Source organism: Peromyscus californicus, unplaced genomic scaffold (genome assembly GCF_007827085.1).
Source record: "Peromyscus californicus insignis strain IS unplaced genomic scaffold, ASM782708v3 Scaffold_10__1_contigs__length_136768540, whole genome shotgun sequence".
Classification (NCBI taxonomy): Eukaryota; Metazoa; Chordata; class Mammalia; order Rodentia; family Cricetidae; genus Peromyscus; species Peromyscus californicus.
The window spans coordinates 7422515-7443212 of NW_026294391.1; the positions used below are offsets into that span (position 1 = coordinate 7422515).

General features: G+C 38.6%; 2 protein-coding genes across 16 annotated transcripts in view; one reads left to right on the forward strand and one right to left on the reverse strand.

Annotated features, from left to right (window-relative positions):
* Nucleotides 1-20698, forward strand: part of Cask (calcium/calmodulin dependent serine protein kinase) — a 334225-nt gene that overhangs the window by 169770 nt on the left and 143757 nt on the right. The window lies entirely within an intron of this gene.
* Gpr82 (G protein-coupled receptor 82) lies at nucleotides 10724-11710 on the reverse strand. The gene has a single exon (XM_052738397.1). It carries the CDS (start codon nucleotides 11708-11710, stop codon nucleotides 10724-10726), a length of 987 nt encoding a protein of 328 aa, XP_052594357.1.

Sequence of the window (20698 nt, forward strand, 5' to 3'; positions counted from 1 at the left end):
CTTCAACTGGATTTCTGGTTTTCAAGAAAAGCTGAAATGTTATAAACTGAAAAAAAAGAATAGGAGACAAGGGCAGTGCCAGAATAGCAGATACTCCAAACAAAAACCATTCATCGGATCAGAGCCGAGGGAGAAAGTCGCCTTCGAGCAGAATCAGCTTCGTGGTCTTTGCTGACTGCACCACCGTTACTTTGCAGCATCGCTGTTATTTGTGAAGTAGTAAAAATCAGTTTCTTTTAAAAAGAAAGGGATGATGAAGAAGCCAATTCATCCCAATAAGTTACCTCCTAACGTCTTCCAAGCACCTGTATCAGCACAAATAATTAAAAATAACACCTACGACTAGAAGAGACAGTGTAGGTTATGAATCATATTAAAGAAGATAGAACTAATGGGCCTGACAAATCCTCTCACTAAAAGTCTGTATTAAAATAATAAAAATTTAAAATGAAAATAGAATCAAAACTCTAGTAGTACTGAGTAGCTTGATGAACAGGGGAAGTAGGTCAACTGTCACAAGTGGATGCCATTTTAACATTTCATGTTAAAGTGGCACGTGGATGTAAACTGTATAAAGAACAACTACTATATTTTGATAGGACCTAAGTAGTTAGTTTATACTCTAAAAATAAAACATAGTTTACTTTAATAACTGCCTGTATATGTGAGGACTGTAATCCAGCCCCGTGGTGGTTTGCTGTACAGTCCTTAACAATTATTTTTCAAATGTCTTACTGTAAAGCTTTGACCCTACAGTGTTCAGAGCACTCTGATTGCCATCCAATGCGTACCTTATCCTTTGAGCACCAAGTTACTAGAGTATGAGAAGTCCAAGATAACTACAACACCCTTGAATTACAGTGATACCAAAATAGGCAGTATTGTTCTGATTAGGTCATTCTTTGTTTGAAATGCACTGGAAAGTCTCAAATAGAGGGATGCCTACAGTCAGAATGTTTCTATGGCCTTCAAAGATTTTCCCATTAATCATAATGCTGATGTTTACAAATATCTTTCTCTATTCATCTAGTTGTGGAAGAAAATTGGCAATAGTTAAGAGTTCTCATTTGGCTTATTATTAAAAACCACAGTAACCTTTTTCTAATGTCATTTCCGACCTGTGGTATTTCTGATGTAGATTTCATGGAATCTACTCAAGAGAAACATGGTGCCTCAGTAGCAAGATTTTTTTATGATTGCAGGTCCCTCATAAAAGCTCACCATGTCCTATTGGGGAAGATCATGCTCCTTTATCCTCAAGAGTCTTTTTAATGCCATCAGTAAAACCTAAGTCTGGTACCCTTGGAATACCACAGCCAAGGATAATCTTTGAGCCTGGACTAAGAAGAACTCTGGAGCTGTGGCTTTAGAGACTTGGGTCCAGTGAGCAAGGGAGTGATCAAGGAAGAGCGCACATTGGTGCATCCCACTGCTCTTCCCTCTCTACCTCCTGCTGCTGCCCAAGCTCACCCCCTCCCCTTCTCCTTGGTGCTGTCAAACAGCTAGTTTTTTAAACATAGCAGGAAGTCATGATTCTAGATAGAATGCACTTTGTACTCTTAGAATATCAGTAAGATTATTATTCTTTCTTCCTGTTCTATCCTTATCTTCCTGTTCTATCCTTATATTGAGTTAATGAGATGACTCAGTCCCTGCTATCAATGTCAAAAAACACAGAAGCAGGCCATAAAGGAGCCTAGTGGGCTTTCTCGTTCATCCCTGGCACCTTCTGAGGCCTTTAACTACCAGAGAGTCTCTGAGGTCTCTTTAGCCATAGGCTATGCTTTCATGCTTAGCTGGGTTGGCCCTGGCCTATCTAACCTTCAGTGTGCACAAAGGTGATGTTCCTTCCTTCTAGGCATATTTTTAAAGGCCTTACTCTTTGGCATATTTTAAATGGTTAAGGAAATTAGGTAGAAGTTAATAATGGAAATTCTTATAGCTAAAAGCTGAGGATCCTCATGCAATTCCAAAACCATGTAATTAAATGTAATAATAGCAAATGAAAATCACTGTAAAATGTACAAAATGCCCATTAGTGCAAATTAGTTGTACAATGTCTTATTGTTCATTCTTTTCAAATGTGGAGATCTGACGTTGGTACTGTCATTATGAAAACTTGACAATAAACAACCCAATAGATGCATACTTTTATTCTTTAAAATCTTCAGTTATGCAAAGCGAGTAAGAATTGTGGGAAACTGTCTTAGTATTCTATTGTAATGAAACACCATGACTAAGGTAACTCTTATAAGAGAAAGCATTTAATTGGGGGCACTTAAAGTTTCAGAGGGTTAGTTCATGAACATCATGATGGGAAGTAGACAGATATGGTGCTGGAGCAGTAGCTGAGAGTTTTACATCCTGATTTATAGGCAGGAGGCAGAGAGAGAGAGAGAGAGAAACTGAGTCTGGCATGGGCTTTTGAATCCTCAAAGCCCACCCAGCAACACACCTTCTCTAACAAGGCCACACCACTTAATCCTTCTCCAACAGTTTACCAACTTGGGACCAAGCACTCAAACCTGTGAGCCTATTGGGGTGAGGGGTGTTCTCGGTCAAACCACCACAAAAGTGAACAGAGGAAAAATTGTCAATAGAGTGTTACAGTCTGTTGTTCTTTTACATTTAATAAATATAAAACAGTGAATGTATACAGAGTAAAATTTTTTTTCTCCGTATATATACATATAAGGCAAATATTTTACTCTTTAAAATACATACTAGAAAAACGATAATCTAAAAACTTAAAATTTATAAAAACAGATTGCTAGTTATGTAGCAACATTATGTGTAAAAGTGTTTGCTCAACAATTTTATTTTGTGTGAATTCTGTCCTCGACAGAAATTTTTGTAAATATTATATAACAAGTTACAATTATGTGTAATGCTTCTAATAATATAGTCAGATTTTGATGGGTCATGGTATTTGATATAATGGGAAGCCAAATCAAACAAAACATGAAAGTAGTTATATTTGACTTCATCTTCTAGTTTAGCATCTGTTTACATATTCTCCAAATATCTGATTGCCCACTTCACACGGAGTGTAAGCCCTAAAAGTATGATAGTATCAGAGAAGAGACTAAGGAACACATCTTATTCCACACTTCTGGAGTCCAACCACCTGTCAACACTAAGTGACTTTAAACAACAGCTGACATCATTGTTCCCTGTACAGTCTGGCTAGAGATAGACTGGAAGTGCTCGCCTCTGACAGCCAGACTGTTGCCCAAGGCCATGGGGCCAGTGCACAGAGACTTGAGTCAGTCCGCTGACAGCTCCGGTAACTGAAACTAGAGAGCTCTCCTAGTCAACACTTCCCCCGCTCTTTTCTTGTGGCCCCATCTCCAGAAGGACAGTGGCTCGGGTCTTCAAAGGAATGGAAGTTACCAGGCCTGTAGATGCCTAGATCTCAGTTTTGGCTCCATATCACACCTTTGGCATTTGATTGGCCATATCAGTTATAAAAGGTCAGGCAATTAGTCTGAGTTCCAGGGAAAGAAATATAACTGTCTTTTATAAATAATAATAATAATAATAAGACTGTTTTGTTTGTTTGTCTTGGTTTTTGTTTGTTTGGTTGGTTTGGTTTGGATTTGGTTTTTTGAGACAGGGTCTAATGATTGCCCTAGCTGGTCTTGAACTTGCTGTGTAGCTGAGGTTGGCCTCCTGACTCTACCACCCCAAGTGCTGATAGTACAGAAATGTAATCCCACCCCCACCATGTCTGGTTAGCCATATCTTTTTATTTTTTGAAGTGCTAGAAGTATACAAGGGTAAAAGAAGTTGTTGGGTGTGATCTTTATAGACAGGCAAACCAATTTTTATAGAGGGTGGTATCATTAAAAGATGGCATCAGAGGCTGAAGGCAGTCTTGAATGAGGACAAGAGTTGTATGAGGACAAGGGACTATTTCACAGAGAAGGAACAGTGTGTGCAAAGGCCTGAAAGTACTTTTATATTGGGTTATATTAAGTTAGTTTCTTTTTCAGAGGGACATGCCATGTAATTTTTAGGAAGCACTTAGAAATCCACTGAAGAAGGAAATAGAGAAGTAATTCTCAGACTGCAAATTAAGAAGTCACTAGGCAAAAGCACTGTATTTCAGTTGTCAGGGAGACTCAACAGAGGGCTTGCAGTAGTGTTGATAGCCTTTATATTCAGGTACCATTATGTTGATGGTACCTGAAATTTGGGTATTTTGCATGAGTGAATGGAATATTCAGTTTACTTAATTGACACTGCTGAGTTGGGTATATTTTCTTAAGGTATTCATCCAAAAGATACTTTTCAAGTGCCTACTATGTGGTAGGCACTGTCCTAGGACCTGGAGCTACATCAGTGAACAAGACAGTCACAGCCCTTGTGGAGCTGACATTCTAATACAGGGAGACAAATAGCAAGTCATTGTGCAGAAAGAAGTAAACTGGCATTTTAGAAACTGAGAGGCACTCAGGAGACAGATGCAGGCAGATCTCTGTGAGTCTGAGGCCAGCCTGATCTACAGAGCGAGTTCAAGGACAACCAGAGCTATGCAGAGAAGCCCTGTCTTGAAAAACCAAAAGAGAAAGAGGGGGTAAGGGGGAGAGGGGGTATGCAGGAGGAGGAGCTTAAATAGAGTTGTCAAAGCAGGTACATTGAGATGACATAGCACCCAAGCAAAGACTTGAAGGAACTAGAAAGGCGTATGCTGAGCCGATACCAAGAGTAAAGAAAATCCAAGACATAAATAAACACAAGTGGCCTGCTTGGATAAGCAGCAGGGAAATCACTATGGCCCAGGCAGAGTGATCAAAAATCAGAATGAGTTAATGGAGACTGGAGATGATTGTGCTCAGCTCAAAGCAGAGCAGGAGCATTGCAGGTGGCCAAAAAGAACAGAAAAAGAGGAAGAGCAGTTAGATTGCAGCTGTACTTTGAAGGTTGTGTCAACAGAATTTCCTAATACTTTAGGAACTTACCTAAACTTAGTGAGATTCAGGTGCTGGTTCTAGTGGGTGATCCTGCTTGCTGGTCATTGTGAAGCCTTCATACCTGTTAGGTCTCAGAACATCCGTATATCCAGAAATTCTCCAGCTGTACCCTCTCACATACAATACCGATATATTTCACACAACTAATGATCTAAATTTTCCCTTGGTTTATTATGTTAATATTTTTACCACTAAAGCAGCCTATCCAGGACTTTTTGCATCCAAGTCAGTGACTTGTCTATGTATATATTTGGTTCATATATGTACATTTTGGTTTCTACAGTTAAAAGGTTTTATTTGTTTACATCCTTTATAGTTAATGAAGAAAATAAAGACCATGACAATGCTTCACTTCCGTGAGGAAATTTAGATTTAATTTGTTTCATCTAGCTATCAATCAATCATATATTCTCCTATCTTTGTCTCTGTCTCTCTCTCCCCATCCCTCCCTCCTTCCCCCTTCCCTTTCTCTGCCTTACAAGATGATCTAAAAGCAGTAAATTTTATATTGATTAATCGTACTTTTTCCTCTGCTTAGTGGTTGTTTCCTTTTGAAATCATAATTAAGTTGAAAAGAGGTATTTTGTTTAGATTTGAGCATATAGCACCACATAACCATAGTGGAAGCTGCTTGCTTTGGAGAAGCAGTTTCTCAAGAAATTGTATTTTTTTAAATGTTTTTCTTTGAAATTTAAGGAGCCATGTCATGATAATGAAGGATCTCCAGGCAGTCATACTAGTGAGATTGGGGATTTGACCCTTGGTGTGGGAAGCCGTGTAGGATATTGCAGTATGCTTAAGCAGTACCCCTGGCCTTTGCCCATGAAATACCAGTAACATCTCCAGCCCTCCAGGTTGTGGCAACCAAAAATGTCTCCTGAGGCATAAAACTGCCCCAAGTTAAGACCCATTGTTGAAATACTATATTGCTTGTGGTTTGCCTCCTTGTGGGCACTGAGGCATGTATGCTGGTTTTTTGTTTTTTGGTTTGTTTTTTCTCTTGCTATCTTCTTCCCTTTAATTCTTTATCTTGTGAATGGTTGGGGAAACTTTCCTTGTGAATGGTGATGTTTCCTCCCTTTTGTCCTCTCACCCCGAAAGTCAAAGTACTTTGGAGGGAAATCAGACCATTGTCAAAGTCAGTGAAGTTCCTGGCTACTTGGCTGACCTGGGAGAGTTGGTCTGATTCTCTCAGCTCCCCTGAATCCCAAGGCATTGCCTGGGTTTGCAGAGACACAGCATCCTTCAGCCTTGTCTCTCTCACTCTGGTACATCTTCAGTAATTGAAGAAAAGCAGCTGTTCAGCATGCAAACTGCTTGCCAAGCACAAGTACTCTCCACTCCGAGCGGGGCCTGACCCAGGAGGTCTGGGAGCTCAGCTTGTGGTTCTCAGAACCGCTAGCCTCAGTTGCACATACACTCAGCCTAAGGCCTCGTGCCTCAGTGTTTCTGACTGTGCTTCCTCGGTGGTTTCCTCTGCAGCCAGTGTCAGCACGCCTGACTGCTCTTTGGTCCCCTTCTGCTCTCGGTTCTCCTTTCACCTGCTGAGTGCCTGACTTTCTTATAAATGTGCATTCTCCACATTTTAATAAGCAGTGCTTGCTGCCGCAGTGCTGATTGCTTGAATTAGTCCTTCCTCTTATGCTCACTCACTAATGTTTCTTTTACACCAGCTACAATCCCAAAAGTCCCTGTGCTATATTGCTTTAAAGAATTGATTCTCATTAAAACCAATTCACTTTTTAATCGAACATAGATTTTTTTTCATACAATATATTCTGATTACAGCTTCCCCTCTCCCTACTCCTCACAGTTCCTTCCCACCCCCCTCCCATACAGATCCACTCCCTTTCTGTCTTTATTGTAAGAAGCATACTGATAATTAGTACTTGGGCATTATTCTTTTTTTTTTTTTTTTTTTTTTTTTTTTTTTTTTTTTTTTTTTGGTTTTTCGAGACAGGGTTTCTCTGTGTAGCTTTGCGCCTGGGCATTATTCTTAAAAGGTCCTTGAGCAACTTGTGCACATTTCGTTTGATTCTAAGCTCTTAATCACTGGAATTTGAAAAAAGTTCCACAAGTTTTTAAAGGATGAATATTTCTTTTGCTTATTAGAAGTAGCTCCTTCCACTACTCCTTACCTGAGCCCAGAGAGACATGTTTCCTATAGCCAGACAGGTTTTTAACATCAGTTATAAAGCTTTTCTATCTGCAGTAACATTTGGAAATGGTATCATTGGGGCAGGGGTTATCACATGGTAGCCTCCAGCTTTAGGGTACATGACTGAAATGTTCAGCGAATGACCAGTGTCCCCTGTGTGGTTTGCCCGCCAGCTTTCCTTTCACCCACTTACCCATCCTAGCTCCCGCCCTGGCAGACTGCAAGACCAGGAAGTCCTCGGGTCATCTTCCTCTCCTACCCAGGAAGGGCTGACTTGCTTCAGATTAAATACTTAGTGCATCCTGAATTTTGTTTGTCCAGACTTAATGGTTGGAATTCCTGGTTTATAATTTCACAGTTGCCTTAAGGAGACTGTGTGTGAGGAAGGAAGAAAAGGGAAATCATACCTGTTTTCTATAGTGAAAATATTGTTTGAGATTTCTAAAATACAAATGTTAAAATTAGGGTAGATTTAGAAAGTGATACTTTTTTTTTTTTTGGTTTCTCGAGACAGGGTTTCTTTGTGTAGTTTTGGTGCCTGTCCTGGATCTCCCTCTATATAAAATGACACTTTATATAAAATATTTTCTATGATATTAAATAATCAATTTTTCAATTACTAAGAAAAATTCAACACAATAGTCACCTGTTTAGGAAATTATGTAAAGACAAATATGTTGAGAATAAATCCAACATATAATTTAATACAGCTCCCATTTTGTCAGAATGAGCAATTTGAAGAGAAACCATATACCTCGTTGCATGTCATTTTTAAATATAAGTAATTCTAGTTTGGTAATATCATTTATCTTTAACATAGTAAGTAGAGCTGTAAAGCGATTTTGTTCAACAAGGTCTGACTATGTAACCCAGGCTGGCCTGAAACTCACAGAGATCTGCCTGCCTCTGCCTCCCAAGTGCTGGGATTAAAGGCGTGCACCAATATACCTGGCCTGTAAAGTGATTTTTCAAATTATTTTATTATTTTGTGTGTTGGTGTTTTGCCTGCATGCGTATCTGTGTAACATGTGAATTTGGTGTCCTTGGGGGGCATAGATTCCCTGGAATTAGAGTTACAGTCATGAGCCACAATATGCGTGCTGGGAATCAAACTCAGGTCCTCTGGAAGAATAGCTAGTACTCTTAACAGATGACCATTTCTCCAGGCCTGTGAAGTGATTTTTAAATAATGACTTTTTAAAGTTTTATATGTGTTTTAAAGTCTTAGTGCAATGAGTTAATATGGTATAGTTTCCATAAAAAATATGATCATTTCAGTTCCTCTTAGTCTAATGAGTTTGGGGGTTAAAACTCATATAAGGATAATGTAACTGTGGAGAAATCTGAGCATCTCAGGCAGTCTCTCAGTGGACTTTGAATTATTCTATGAATTGCATGTCTACAAAGTCAATATATTAGATACCTCAGTTTTCAGCCTGCACACAAGGAGGTCACCAGGAATTTCCAATTCTCCTTTGTCTCTGCATGTTACTGAACCAAAAATTCAGTCAGGTATTCAAATAGGTACACAGACTGGGGAGGTAAGTCAGTTGGTGAAGTACTTGCCACAGAAGCACAAGGACTTGAGTTCAGTGCCCAGCACCCAAGTAAAAAAGATAGGCCTAGTGACACATACTTGTAATTCTAATGTTGGGGAGCACATCCCTGGCACTTGCTGACCAGCCAGCCTCATGTAATCTGCAAGCCCCAGGTCCTAGTGAGAGACCCTCTCTCAAAATTAACATGGATGGCTCCTGAGGAATAAGACCTGAAGTTAAAGGTCGCCACACCCAAGCACACGCCCCAACACACACACACACACACACAGAGAGAGAGAGAGAGAGAGAGAGAGAGAGAGAGAGAGAGAGAGAGAGAGAGAGAGAGAGAGATAGATATACATTGTTAATACTTGATGCCAGAATGTGTTCCAACTTTGGATATTTTCATCTCTCAGTTAAGGAATGAAATAAAAACAAGAAGGATTTACTGGGTGTGTTTCTATATTGAGTTTTGATGAAAATTACACAATGTCTACTAATTTTGAGCACATAGTTCTTAGAAAATCTGTTCTACACTTCTATTTCAGGAACTAAACCTGCCTTGAAATTAAAGATTTGTAGTATCACATGAACTTAATGAAAACTTCTTTTTGAACACTGACGTGATTACCATGTGGCAGAGAAGAAAATGAGCCTTTAAGCAGTTTCTAACAAAGTGATAAATTGTGATTATTGGCTGATTTTACTCAACTCTTTTCTTTTGTTTCTATGTGAGAAGAGAACGGAAGTAGAAAAAGAAGATAGATTATAGCTCCAAAGGAGCTTGTGATAATTTGGGAAACACAGTTTTTATTTTTGCTTTTTAATCATAATGTATATAATACAGAATATAATCACTATTTTTCTTACTGGCGAGATTACATGAAAGAAATTATCACTAAGAAATAATTACTTCTTAAATATATTTATATACTGGAGGAATTGAGATGACCTCTTAACTATGCATCTGGGTTTTTTCATCACTAAGTACATTAATATGCTTTATGGTTGTGATGATTAAAATTCTACTCATGAAGCATATACACAGAGGACCTAGCATACAGCAAGTGCTGACTAGCTGCTAGCTCACCATAGTAACAGTATCTGATTTAATAGTAATGATAGGAGTCGGGTCATATTTTCTGTTCCACAATTAAAGAAATTAACATGTCCAGCTAAATAAGAGATTGAGCCTGTACTGAACCAGAGAGTTTAAATCCAAAGGCTAGTCTTTTTTGTAATAAGATTACACTTCTTTACCATTCATTCATTTAGTTTACAGAAATTAATTGAGCATAACTATATGGCAGGTACTGTCATTAATAATAACATCATTATTTATATTGGAAATATATGAAAATAGCATGAAGATGGGCATATAACTATATATTATATTGCTTTTTATTTTGACAAATCATAATCCAAATGTTTAAGCATATTTGTAAGTGAAATCTATTTATTAAATATTAGAATCATTGAGTATGCCTTTCCGAGTAAAATGAGCCAGATAATACCAAATTTACTTTACAATGCATTATTCATGCAGTTTGATAGGATTTAAATGAAGATGTTTCTTACTGGTTGAATTTTTCCAGTACTTAACATTTCTAATTCTTTTTTTAGGTTAGCAACAGAATAAAATTTAACCATAGATGAGTCCATGTATTAGGTTAGAAAGCAGGCACACCTATAAGCCTTTTTGCTTCTTTATCCTTCAAGTCATAAAATATTGTGTATTGGACAGAAGATCCACAATTGACTGAAAACAAAAAAAAAGTTTGATTTCATACACAGTGGAATTCTTGTGGTGTACTTGACTTGCTTCTGAAAGTCTCTGTCATCTTGACTTTCAGTATAAGTAGAACTGTACGTCCAATTTTATGCCTATATTTATTTATAAAACCCAAAGAGGTTTGCTAGTGCCCATTGTCAACCAAGCTGTGACATTTTCATCATTTAATTTAATGTCACTAATAGAGTCACATGAATGCTTTTCTATTTTGTTGTGGTTTCCATTCAAAAGTCATCCATATGGTAGTATAAGTGGTGAATTAAGATTTTGTAAAGAGATTATATAGTGTCTTCTTGAATGTTTTATCTAATAAAAGAAATATAATGGGATCTGTACTACTTCTGGCTGACGCAAGGCAAGTGAGGATATTTTTTGCTTCTATTAAATAATTCAGCTGCTGACAGTCTCCTCTCTGGTGCAGAACATAAAAAATGGGTTTAAAAATACTATATGGAAGAAAGCAAACTACTAAGAGGATCTGGATGATCAAAAGATGTCTTTTCACAGATCTGTAGGTCAAATCTCTCTCTGTAATGGAGGTGCAGGTCCTTACTCTTCTCAGATGGCTGACAAAAGAATAGTATGATGTTACTACTACTAAAAATGAGAATCCAATAAATGCGGTTCCAATGAGACCCGCAATCTGAGAGATGCTGGCTCCCAGTTCCGTCTGGCGATTGTAGCACTGTTTTTCTCCTTCTTCTGTAGCCTCTACAACTGAGTAGTAGAGGATAACAGGAATAATTACGACCAGCACAACTCCCCATATGTAAGTGCACATTTTTCTGGCAAAGTTGGGCTGGCGAAATCTTTTTAGTAAGTGACCATAGAACATTCTCTCATAGCATGAGGTGGTGGCCTCTTGCATGGATTCCTTTTTCATTAAGGTAGCATAACGGCTTATGGCAATCCAGCTTAAAATTAAGAGGCTGACAAACATACTCACATGCATGGATAGGGTTCCCAAAAAATTGACCAGTCTGCATTGTATAGATTGATATTTCCAATAGAAACCCTTCAGGAAATAGATACCCATGAAAGGCATAGCAGTGCACACAAGTAAGTTTGCAGTCACAAGATTTGCCAGGTAGACATGCGTTGACGTTTTCTTACCTATTTTTGTTAAAAATACCCACTGAGCAAGTGAGTTTCCAAAGAGACCAACAACACACAAAAAGACATAAGTGATCGGTAAAGCTGTGGTAGAAATCGTGGATGGTTGAATGCATGTCGAGTTGTTACTCATTTATATCAGATTTCCTTGAATTTTGTCACAGGAGCTAGAACAGAATTTCATATACTTAATATTAATATTAATGTGGCATTTAAGTTAAGTCTATTTTTTTAAGCTTTTGGGTAAAGCAAGAAAATGCATTGGATGGAGCTGGAAAATCCAGATGGTGTCTTACCTTTTCTAGTTGTCACAGAGGTCCCGTGGAAATAAACGCAACAGTATTTAAAGTGATGCCTTCGTCTAAAAAACAAAATTTGATACAAATAGTTAAAAATGCCTGAGATTTATCATTCATAGCTTTGAAGAATTTATAGTCCTTAGATTATAAAGCTATATGTGAATCATGATAGGTTTTGTCTAGAAATCTAAATTCACATACAAATTAATACATGCTGATCAGAGGGAAATGCTACAAATGTGACCACGTTAGCAGACAGGTAAAACCCATCTCTTTATATAACTTAAAAATTAATAAATAGCTTCTATTTGCAAGTTTTTATATTAAAGCTCTTATTTTTTAAAACTAATAAGTAAAAACTAGTTTTTAATTACAACATTGATTATATATAGTTTCCAAGTATATTTATGGCTAGATTAAAACACTTTTCTATAGTACTATTAGAAGGGTCTTTTTTCATAATCCAGAAGTAAACCCAATTCCAAATTAATGAAACTCATATAAGGTCCTGAATTAAACATTAAGACCAAGGGTAAACTTCAGAACCCATGGGCATTATGAGATCACCAGTAATTTCTCATTCCAAGTAGTGCTAAATTCTCACACTTCAATTAATTAAATTATGTGTCAAAACTATACTTGGTATGCTTGGTGGCTAGAGTACCCTAATGTGTCCTCCTCTGTAATCTAGTATTTGTGGATTTCAGGATTTGTTTGTTTATTTAGAGGATATAGTGTTTTCAACCCAGTGGAAATGCAGGTGTGGTTTTTACTTTTTAAAAACGTTTATTTTTATTTTATGTGCATGAGTGTTTTACGTGCATGCAGTGCCTGAAGAGGCCCGAAAAGAGAGTTGACTTTCCTGGGACTGGAGTTACAGATGGATATGGTTGTGAGCCACCGTGTGGCTACTGAGATTCATTCGAACTTGGCTCCTCTGGAAGAGCATCCAGTGCTCTTAACCACTAAGTCATCTCTCCAGCCCTGGTTTTCACTTTCTCATTTTGTTTTGTTTTCAAGACAGGATTTCTCTGTGTAGGCCTGGCTGTCCCAGAACTCCCTCTGTAGACCAGGCTGGCCTTGAACTCATAGAGATCCACCTGCCTCTGCCTCCCGAGTGCTAGGATTAAAGGTATGTGCCACCACCACAGCCTTGCTGGTTTTTTATATCTTATTTTTAAATCTTTTTGCTGCAGAGGTATATGTGAGAAACTGAGGGATCACATACAAACTCACTTATTTTTCTCCTTATTTATTTTTTTTCAGGTAAGAATAACAGAAAAGTTACTAGGTTCTGGTCAAATAAGAATTTCTGTCTTCCAAAGTTGCAATTATCAAAGCAATTTTGTTTCTTTTAAGGAATGTGATTTCTCTTTTGAACACACCATTTCTCTGTGTTCTTCGCCATTAACTTGTGGGACACCATATTCTGTGCTCTTTTATGATGTACAGCAGAGTTTTTCTTAGTCACCTTCTCTCTTGATGATAAACATAAAAAGGTTTTCCCATTTTCTGACCTCTGCCTTTTGGGATTATTTTATTCTCTGCCCCTCTTCAGAATCATGGTCTTATTATTTTCTATATCCTGGATTGCTTTGAAATCATACATCAGATTTTATAAAAATGAGGATTATTTCCTAATACATTATCATTTTTGGAAGACTTAAAGACTGTGCAGTTTGACCGCATTCAGATAACTGAGACCCTTAACTAAATCTACCACTGTCTTCACCATTTTATTTATTTACAATTTTTATTTAGAAGTTGCACCATATGTTTCAGAGTGCCTTTATAGCTGTTGAACTGCAGTGGACTGCCATTATCGATAGTCTTAAATATGCAACCCTAATCTGTAATGTTGCTGATTTCAAAATCAGGTAGATAGAGATGGAAGTAAACCAGTTCATTTATTAAGAAAAACTATTCTGTTCAAAGGAGAACTTGATTGTACGGGATGAAGCTTCTGTTACAGAGAGCAGTAGCTTCTGCCTCAGAGACAACGCACTGCGTGCTAAAAGCAGCAGTAGTGACGGCACCTCCATGAGTATCCATAACAAATATTCTCTAATGAAAGGAGGACAAGAGAAGATGGAGAAGGATCAGATAATGCTGTTGAGTCTCTAAAGAAACAAAATGACAACTAGCTCTCCCTCTTCAGCTTCCCAAATTTGTGTCCCCTTCAATAATAGCCTTGGATTCTAAAGCTACTAGAAAAACAGTTTCTAAAATTTGTAAACTACCATTAAACTTAAGAAGTCAAATAAAAGTGAGTTCTTCCAGAATTGCTTCCAAGAAAATGTCTCCAAGTGTGCATTCCCCTCAGTGGAATGTCTGTGTACACACTGGGTCTCTGCTAATTTGACAAGAAAACTTCTATAACTCCAGCAGCTACTCATGGCTAGCTAAACACTTATTATGCTGACTACCTTACTTAATTAATGATCAGATTTCACAATTGAAAAAGTTTAATCCTTTCAAACATTTGCAGTTAACCTTTAAGCTAAAACTGAACAAAGAATCACCCTTACCTGTATGAGGAGCTTATGCTGACTAAGGTACTGTTCAGGTAGTGATGTAAATTTCAGACTGACAATTCTCTGATCTTCACTCTTCCAGGATCCTTAACCAGTTTGAATAGAGTCTTGTATGACACCAACTACATGGGGAGAAAAGGGAAATTAGATATTGAAGAAATTCCATAGTTATGGTAAATGTAGCAACTACCGCCTCAAAAAAAAAAAAAAAAAAACACAAAACAAAACAACCCTCGTTTCTCTATTTCTTTAGTGGGAGGAAGTTAGTGGGCAATCTACCTATACACATATTTAGTATACTTCCTTATGATTATTTCCTCAAGTAGCTAGCTTTACTATTGTGATTGGCTGAAGTTACATTGAAAGGTTTAATTCCACATAGATAATTATTTTTCTGTGAGCATGACAGAAGGAACTACTCTCCAGTAACTCAAGAAAATACTGATATAAATTTGCCTCTCAGCTTAACTACAAAGCTCATCTTCTCTGCAATCCATCTTTTCCAAGAGTGGGGAAACAAAACTTCAAGTTTTCTTATTTCTGCTAGCTTGCTCAAATTAAGTATCACTATGCTGAATTAAAACTTCGTGGTCATCAGTGGTCTTGGGGCTGTTTGGGGGTTGAAAAAGCTGGTGCCCAGAAATGCTCACTGTGTATACAGACTATATCCAGGGACTGTAACCCAGTTTGGTTACTAAAATAATCTCTCTCTCTCTCTCTCTCTCTCTCTCTCTCTCTCTCTCTCTCTCTCTCTCTCTCTCTCTCTCTCTCTCTCTCGCTCTCTGCTTCAAATTGGCATGTGCTACCTCCATTTTGAGTTGAAGTAGTGAGTACATCAGATAGAGCATTTTATGATGTATTTGGGGATCCTTGGAAGTAGCAAATATGTTTCAGAACAAGTTAATAGTTACAACAAATTGTGACACTAATCTTACATGTAAGATTGTTGAGTCAGTCTGTGAATTAACTACTGAGTGAAGGGTAAATGCACATAGCAAGAGCTGTATACAAGCACTATGTACATTTAGTACTGTACCACTGAGCTACCTCCATCCCCAGCCCAGTTTTGCCAATTCTTGTTTCCAAACCTAAGTCCTGCTTACCACTCATCCAGTGTGTAGAAGATGAGAAATTGAGTTTATTCAACAATTGAGCCTGAGAAGCTGGAGAGGGCTATTATTGGCAATGCTCTGTCTTAAAGAACTGGGTTCCAAGAAAGGGCTTTTATAAAGGGTGGGAAAGTCTGGTTTAAGCAGTGGTACAATGGGCAGGAAGCTCTGTGCCCATTTCTCTTCCCCTTGTGGCAAGAACATAGTAATCAACCTGGACCTCCTGGGGCTGGTTACAAACATAAGTTTTCTACAAGTTAATCTTCACAGAAATTTGTACGCTTTGTGTTGATTGATGCAGAGAATTAAAAGAACAAGGATTCTGATGTTATCTGAAAGTCACCAGAAGTTTGGGTTCTAGAAATCTAAAAGTTGTTTGGCAGTTTCCATCTTCATCATTTTGCTAGGCTTTTCTTCAGCACCTAGAGTAACAAAAGGCAGCAAGGGAAGTGGGGGATGGGCACGTCACTTTCTCTCCATCGGCCCACAGCAATGCCAGCCTCTTCCTATCTGCAGAAAAAACCCTTGCTCTTTTGCAGTACTGAGGATAGAACTCAGGGACTTCTTGCATCTCCTGCAAGCCCTTTCCTATATCTGAATTCCCCAAAATGGACAACTCCTTAAAAAGTGGCCATTGTTACGTTCTTGACTGTTTTAGGTTTTAAAGTTCTGTATTTTCCTTAAACAGTGCAGTTCACTCAGATATTTATTGGAGTTTCTACCACGTTTCTAGTGGTATGTGGAGATCATGGAAGAAACAGTAAATCAAAATGGTTAAAAAAAAAAAAAAACCTTGTGGAAATAACTGAAGGAGAGAACAGAGAATGTATGATGAATAGTGGTGGAAAGTGAGGTTGAAAGAAATAACAGGGGTACCTGAAATGACACTACTAGTAAGATCATGTAAAATCTTTTTCTAAGAAAGTAGAAAATATTTCTTTCCAATAGTAGAAAAAAATTAACGTCAGGTGATAATACACTAACAAAAATATTCCTTGTCAGGGAGACATTTCAAGAATATTAAACCAAGCTACAAATTCTCTAAGAAATAAAAAGTGCCCCCTTGTTACAAGGAGTTTTCTTTGGTTCTTTGTGTTCCCTCTTCAAAGTTCTGCTTTCTTTGTTCACATGTAAATGTTCTTATCTGATTAGTTCTTATATCATCTGCACAAACAAAATATTCTGCTCTGATCCTTATGATACGCATCCTGGAAGTGTTATCATCCCCCAGTTCAAGTCCTGCCTTGTGCTAAATTTTCTTGCTACAGAAAGAAAGTCCTGCCTTTAGCTAAATTTTCTTGCTGCATGTATATAGAGACCCAAATTACTCAGGGTCAGAGAATCTGAGCTTGCTTTCTCCAGCAGGGCTGCATAATGAGATGATTTGGTCATGGGTATGTTTACCAGGTGTTTGGAAGGGTCTACACTTGGCTGTACAGTGTGCTTTGATCTTGCACACTGTCTTTTTAATAAACCTTTGAGGCCGTTGAATATTGACCCAGGTCCTCCCGAAGCTATCTTGTGTTTCTGTCTTTCTCCTCTTCACTATCTTTCTATCTAATATTTTCTTATCCCTCTCTCCTCATAGGAACCCTTGAAAAGGTGGGAGCTGGCCTCCCACACATGTATCAGGTGCAGTTTTTAAATCTGGCTCCAGAATTCTTTTGGAGTACTTCAGTAAGAGTAGTCCAAAAGGCAGGCATGTGCTCATTCAGTTTTGCAACCGGTGGTGAGCTGTTTTTACTGACTCTGTGAACTTGGGGAAGGGGAGGGGGCTTAAGGTCACATGTACCTGTGTCCCTCAAAGCCGAAAGCCAGAGGACATGAGATAGCTTAGTCATACCTGAACTTACGTGTTTCAAATGGGAAGTTATTTTTGACTCTCCATGCTTATATCTAATCTGGCTGTAACTGGCCTTTTAAATGGTCCATCTGACCAATCAGAAGCTCGGGGCATTGAGAAGGAAGCTGGTATATGAGATAAGAACACGTCTTATTTTGTGCACATTAGAATAGTACATATTAAAGATCATGATTTCCCTCGAAGGGGGGCCGTGGTAAGCCTTGTTCAGTTCAATGCTTACCCAAGTCATTTAGAAGTGAAGTGTAGTTCTGTTACTCAAAGCTGTGGTTTGTTCAAGCTCACTGAACCTCCTGTTCTCTTCAGGATGTGGTGTCTAGCCACAGCCCTGTTTCCAGTTCTACTGCTCTCAGGCCCTCACATCTACTACAAGAAACTGTAATCATGGAAGACCCATCTGTAACTAGAGTTTTAGAATGCAAGCGCCTTCCCCAGGACCCCTAACAGGCTGGGCTAGGCCACCCATCCTAACAGGCCAATTCAAGAAACAAATGAGAAATTGTGAAGAGCAGAGACAGGAGAGTTAATCACATGCACACATCAAAAAGAGGAACAGATAAAAGTGTCTAGTGACCCCAAGTCCCTCTTCAGAGTACTGATATCAGCTTTAGGTTTTAAATAGAAGACAAATGGAGGCAAGAAGTCAAGAGCTATGCATAATTAAAAGCCTTGGTCAAAGTGTAGCCAATACTTGGTATGAATCACCTTGTGATCAACTGATCGTTGACTCAGTTGTGGTCCAGCAAGGTGGTCTGTAGATGTTCTTATTGTTGGAGGGGACATGGTGGATCTCAGGAGATGATCGCTCATGCTATAATCCTAGATGTTCTTATTGTTGGAGGGGACACGGTGGATCTCAGGAGATGATTGCTCATGCTATAATCCTCATTGTGGATAACTGTCCTAATCTAGGGGATGGAATGCAAAGGACTACTGGGTTAGGATAATGACTTGGAGATCTTGAGGCACCTTCTAGGTGTCTGAAGCAGGACATGGTAAAAGCGATAATACCAAGAGTCCTCCTTAGTCTTTGTGTCCTCAGCCTTGAAGGGCGATGGAATCAGTTAGTTATCACTGCTTTTTTGATATGCAGTCCTTGGGTGATTAAAACATAACAAGTGATGCAAGGTAAAAGGCAGAGATGCCAGGCTTCAATTGTGCTTTTAGTTACAAGGGACACAAATGAAAAGGCAGTGATTTTTAGGAAGGTCGGGGTTCTTTGTTCTTTTTCCCTCTTTTTCCATGTGTACGAGTGTAGGCAGCTGCATGTGTGTGTGAAAGCCGAAGGGCAGTTGCAGATTCTAGCCTCAGAAACACCGTGCACCTCCACTGAGGACAAGATCGGTCACTGGCATGAAGCTCACCAGTGAGGCTGGACTGGGCAGCCAAGCCACAAGGATCCACCTGTCTTTGCCTTCCCTGCACTGGGATTAAAGCACTCTACCATACCTGGGTTTTTGAATGGGTTCTGGGATCAAACTCATGTCCTCACATTTGCATCAAGCATTTAACCACCTGAGCCTTCTCCCCAGCCTTCTAGCAAAAGCAATTTCGAAATGTCTTTTAAACATTGTTTATTAGGGGGAAAAAGGTGCTCTTCTTGCTTTTAGGAGCTGATCTCTTACCAAGCAGCATGAGTATTTGTCTGAATAACTACTAAAAAAAAAAAAAAAAGGTAGACAATTCTATCCAAAATTTGGATATTCAAATATCACTGATTCCCTTAGTTTCAGTCCCAGCACCAAAAACAACAGCCAAGTTATCAAGCTTGTAAAGTGTCTAACGACAAAACCCAATGGATCTGGTCATCCAGGTTCTACCCTCCAGCTTTGGCTTTTGTCTTTTCATATAGACCCGAGTCAACAGCTAAACATTACCTTTCAAGAATGCACAGCACAGACACATTATAGCAACCTCCTCAGCAGTCGTCACAGAATTGGGACCACCTCAGAGGGGGCGGCTGGAATGCAAACCAGAAATGAGTAGGTTTCGGGGAGGGAGAACATCTTAGTAATGGATTAAAGAGAGTAAGAATGTCTTAAGGAATGAGTGTAACTTTTGGCATCTTTGAGCCAAATCTGACTCCTGGCATATTTCAGAAGCAATCATTCTTTTCTTTGAGTTCTTTGAAAGCCAAAGGTAAAGATGAGAATGGACCAGCAGTTCTTCTGTTCCTGCCATGCCTGTGCTATCTTTGCAGCATTCAAAGACACTTCCTTTCTTAAAACCAGACAGTTCTGAAAATGAAGGTAATGTGACCTATCGCATTGCCACATATATACACACGTACAGATCACGCTATGGAACAGCAACTGGGAATGCAGAGAGATTAAGGTAATCAGCCCAGAGTTCTCCAAGAACAGGGTTTCCTGGCCATTTTATTACTAGCTACTTCTTTTGAATTTCTAGAAAAAAATGTCTTAAGATGAAGGCTATGTTCCATGTCATTTTCTGTCTTTATTCAAGTGGGGGAGGGTATCAAGGGAAGATGAGGGAGAACTGGGCATGAGGTCTTCCTTCCTGTATCCGTTAGTGTCTATATTTAGTTTCTCATATTGAGAGCCCCCAAATATTGAAGTAATGCATTTTACATAAATTGCTCTTAGAAAAAATGTTAAAAGCCAGGCATGGTGGCACAGGTCTTTAATCCCAGTGCTCAGGAGGCAGAAACAGGTGGATCTCTGTGAGCTTGAGGCCATCTGGCTTTACATAGAGAGTTCCAAGGCAACCAATGCTATATAATGAGATACTGTCTCAGCGGGGAGAGGGGGAGGGGGAAAAAAGAGAATTTGACAATAAATGACAGTCCCTTAGCTACATTTTTATAATTATACACATACATACATACATACATACATACATACACACACACACACACATAGAAGTTTTAGGATATCTTTGAGATAAATAATATTATTTCTTCTACTTTCCAGATGGTAGATGTAGGTCCATAGAGGACAAACATATTATCTATGATAACACATCTAGCATAAGTCCTTGATTTGACCTCAAGTATTAAATGCTCACATCAAATAGGATAGCACTCACAGAATCTAGGTTATTTATTTAAAAAGACATTTCATACAATGTATTTTTATCATATTCTTTCCCCTCCCCTAAATCCTTTCTATCTCCCTACCCACACAATTTTGTGTTCTCCCTCTCCCTCTCTGTATCTCTGTCTCTCTCGCTCTCAAAAAATTAAAACCAAAACTCTCTCTGTTTGTGTGTGTGTGTGTGTGTGTGTGTGTGTGTGTGTGTGTGTGTGTGTGAAAGAGAGAGAGAGAGAGAGAAATACCAAAAAGCACACACAAAACA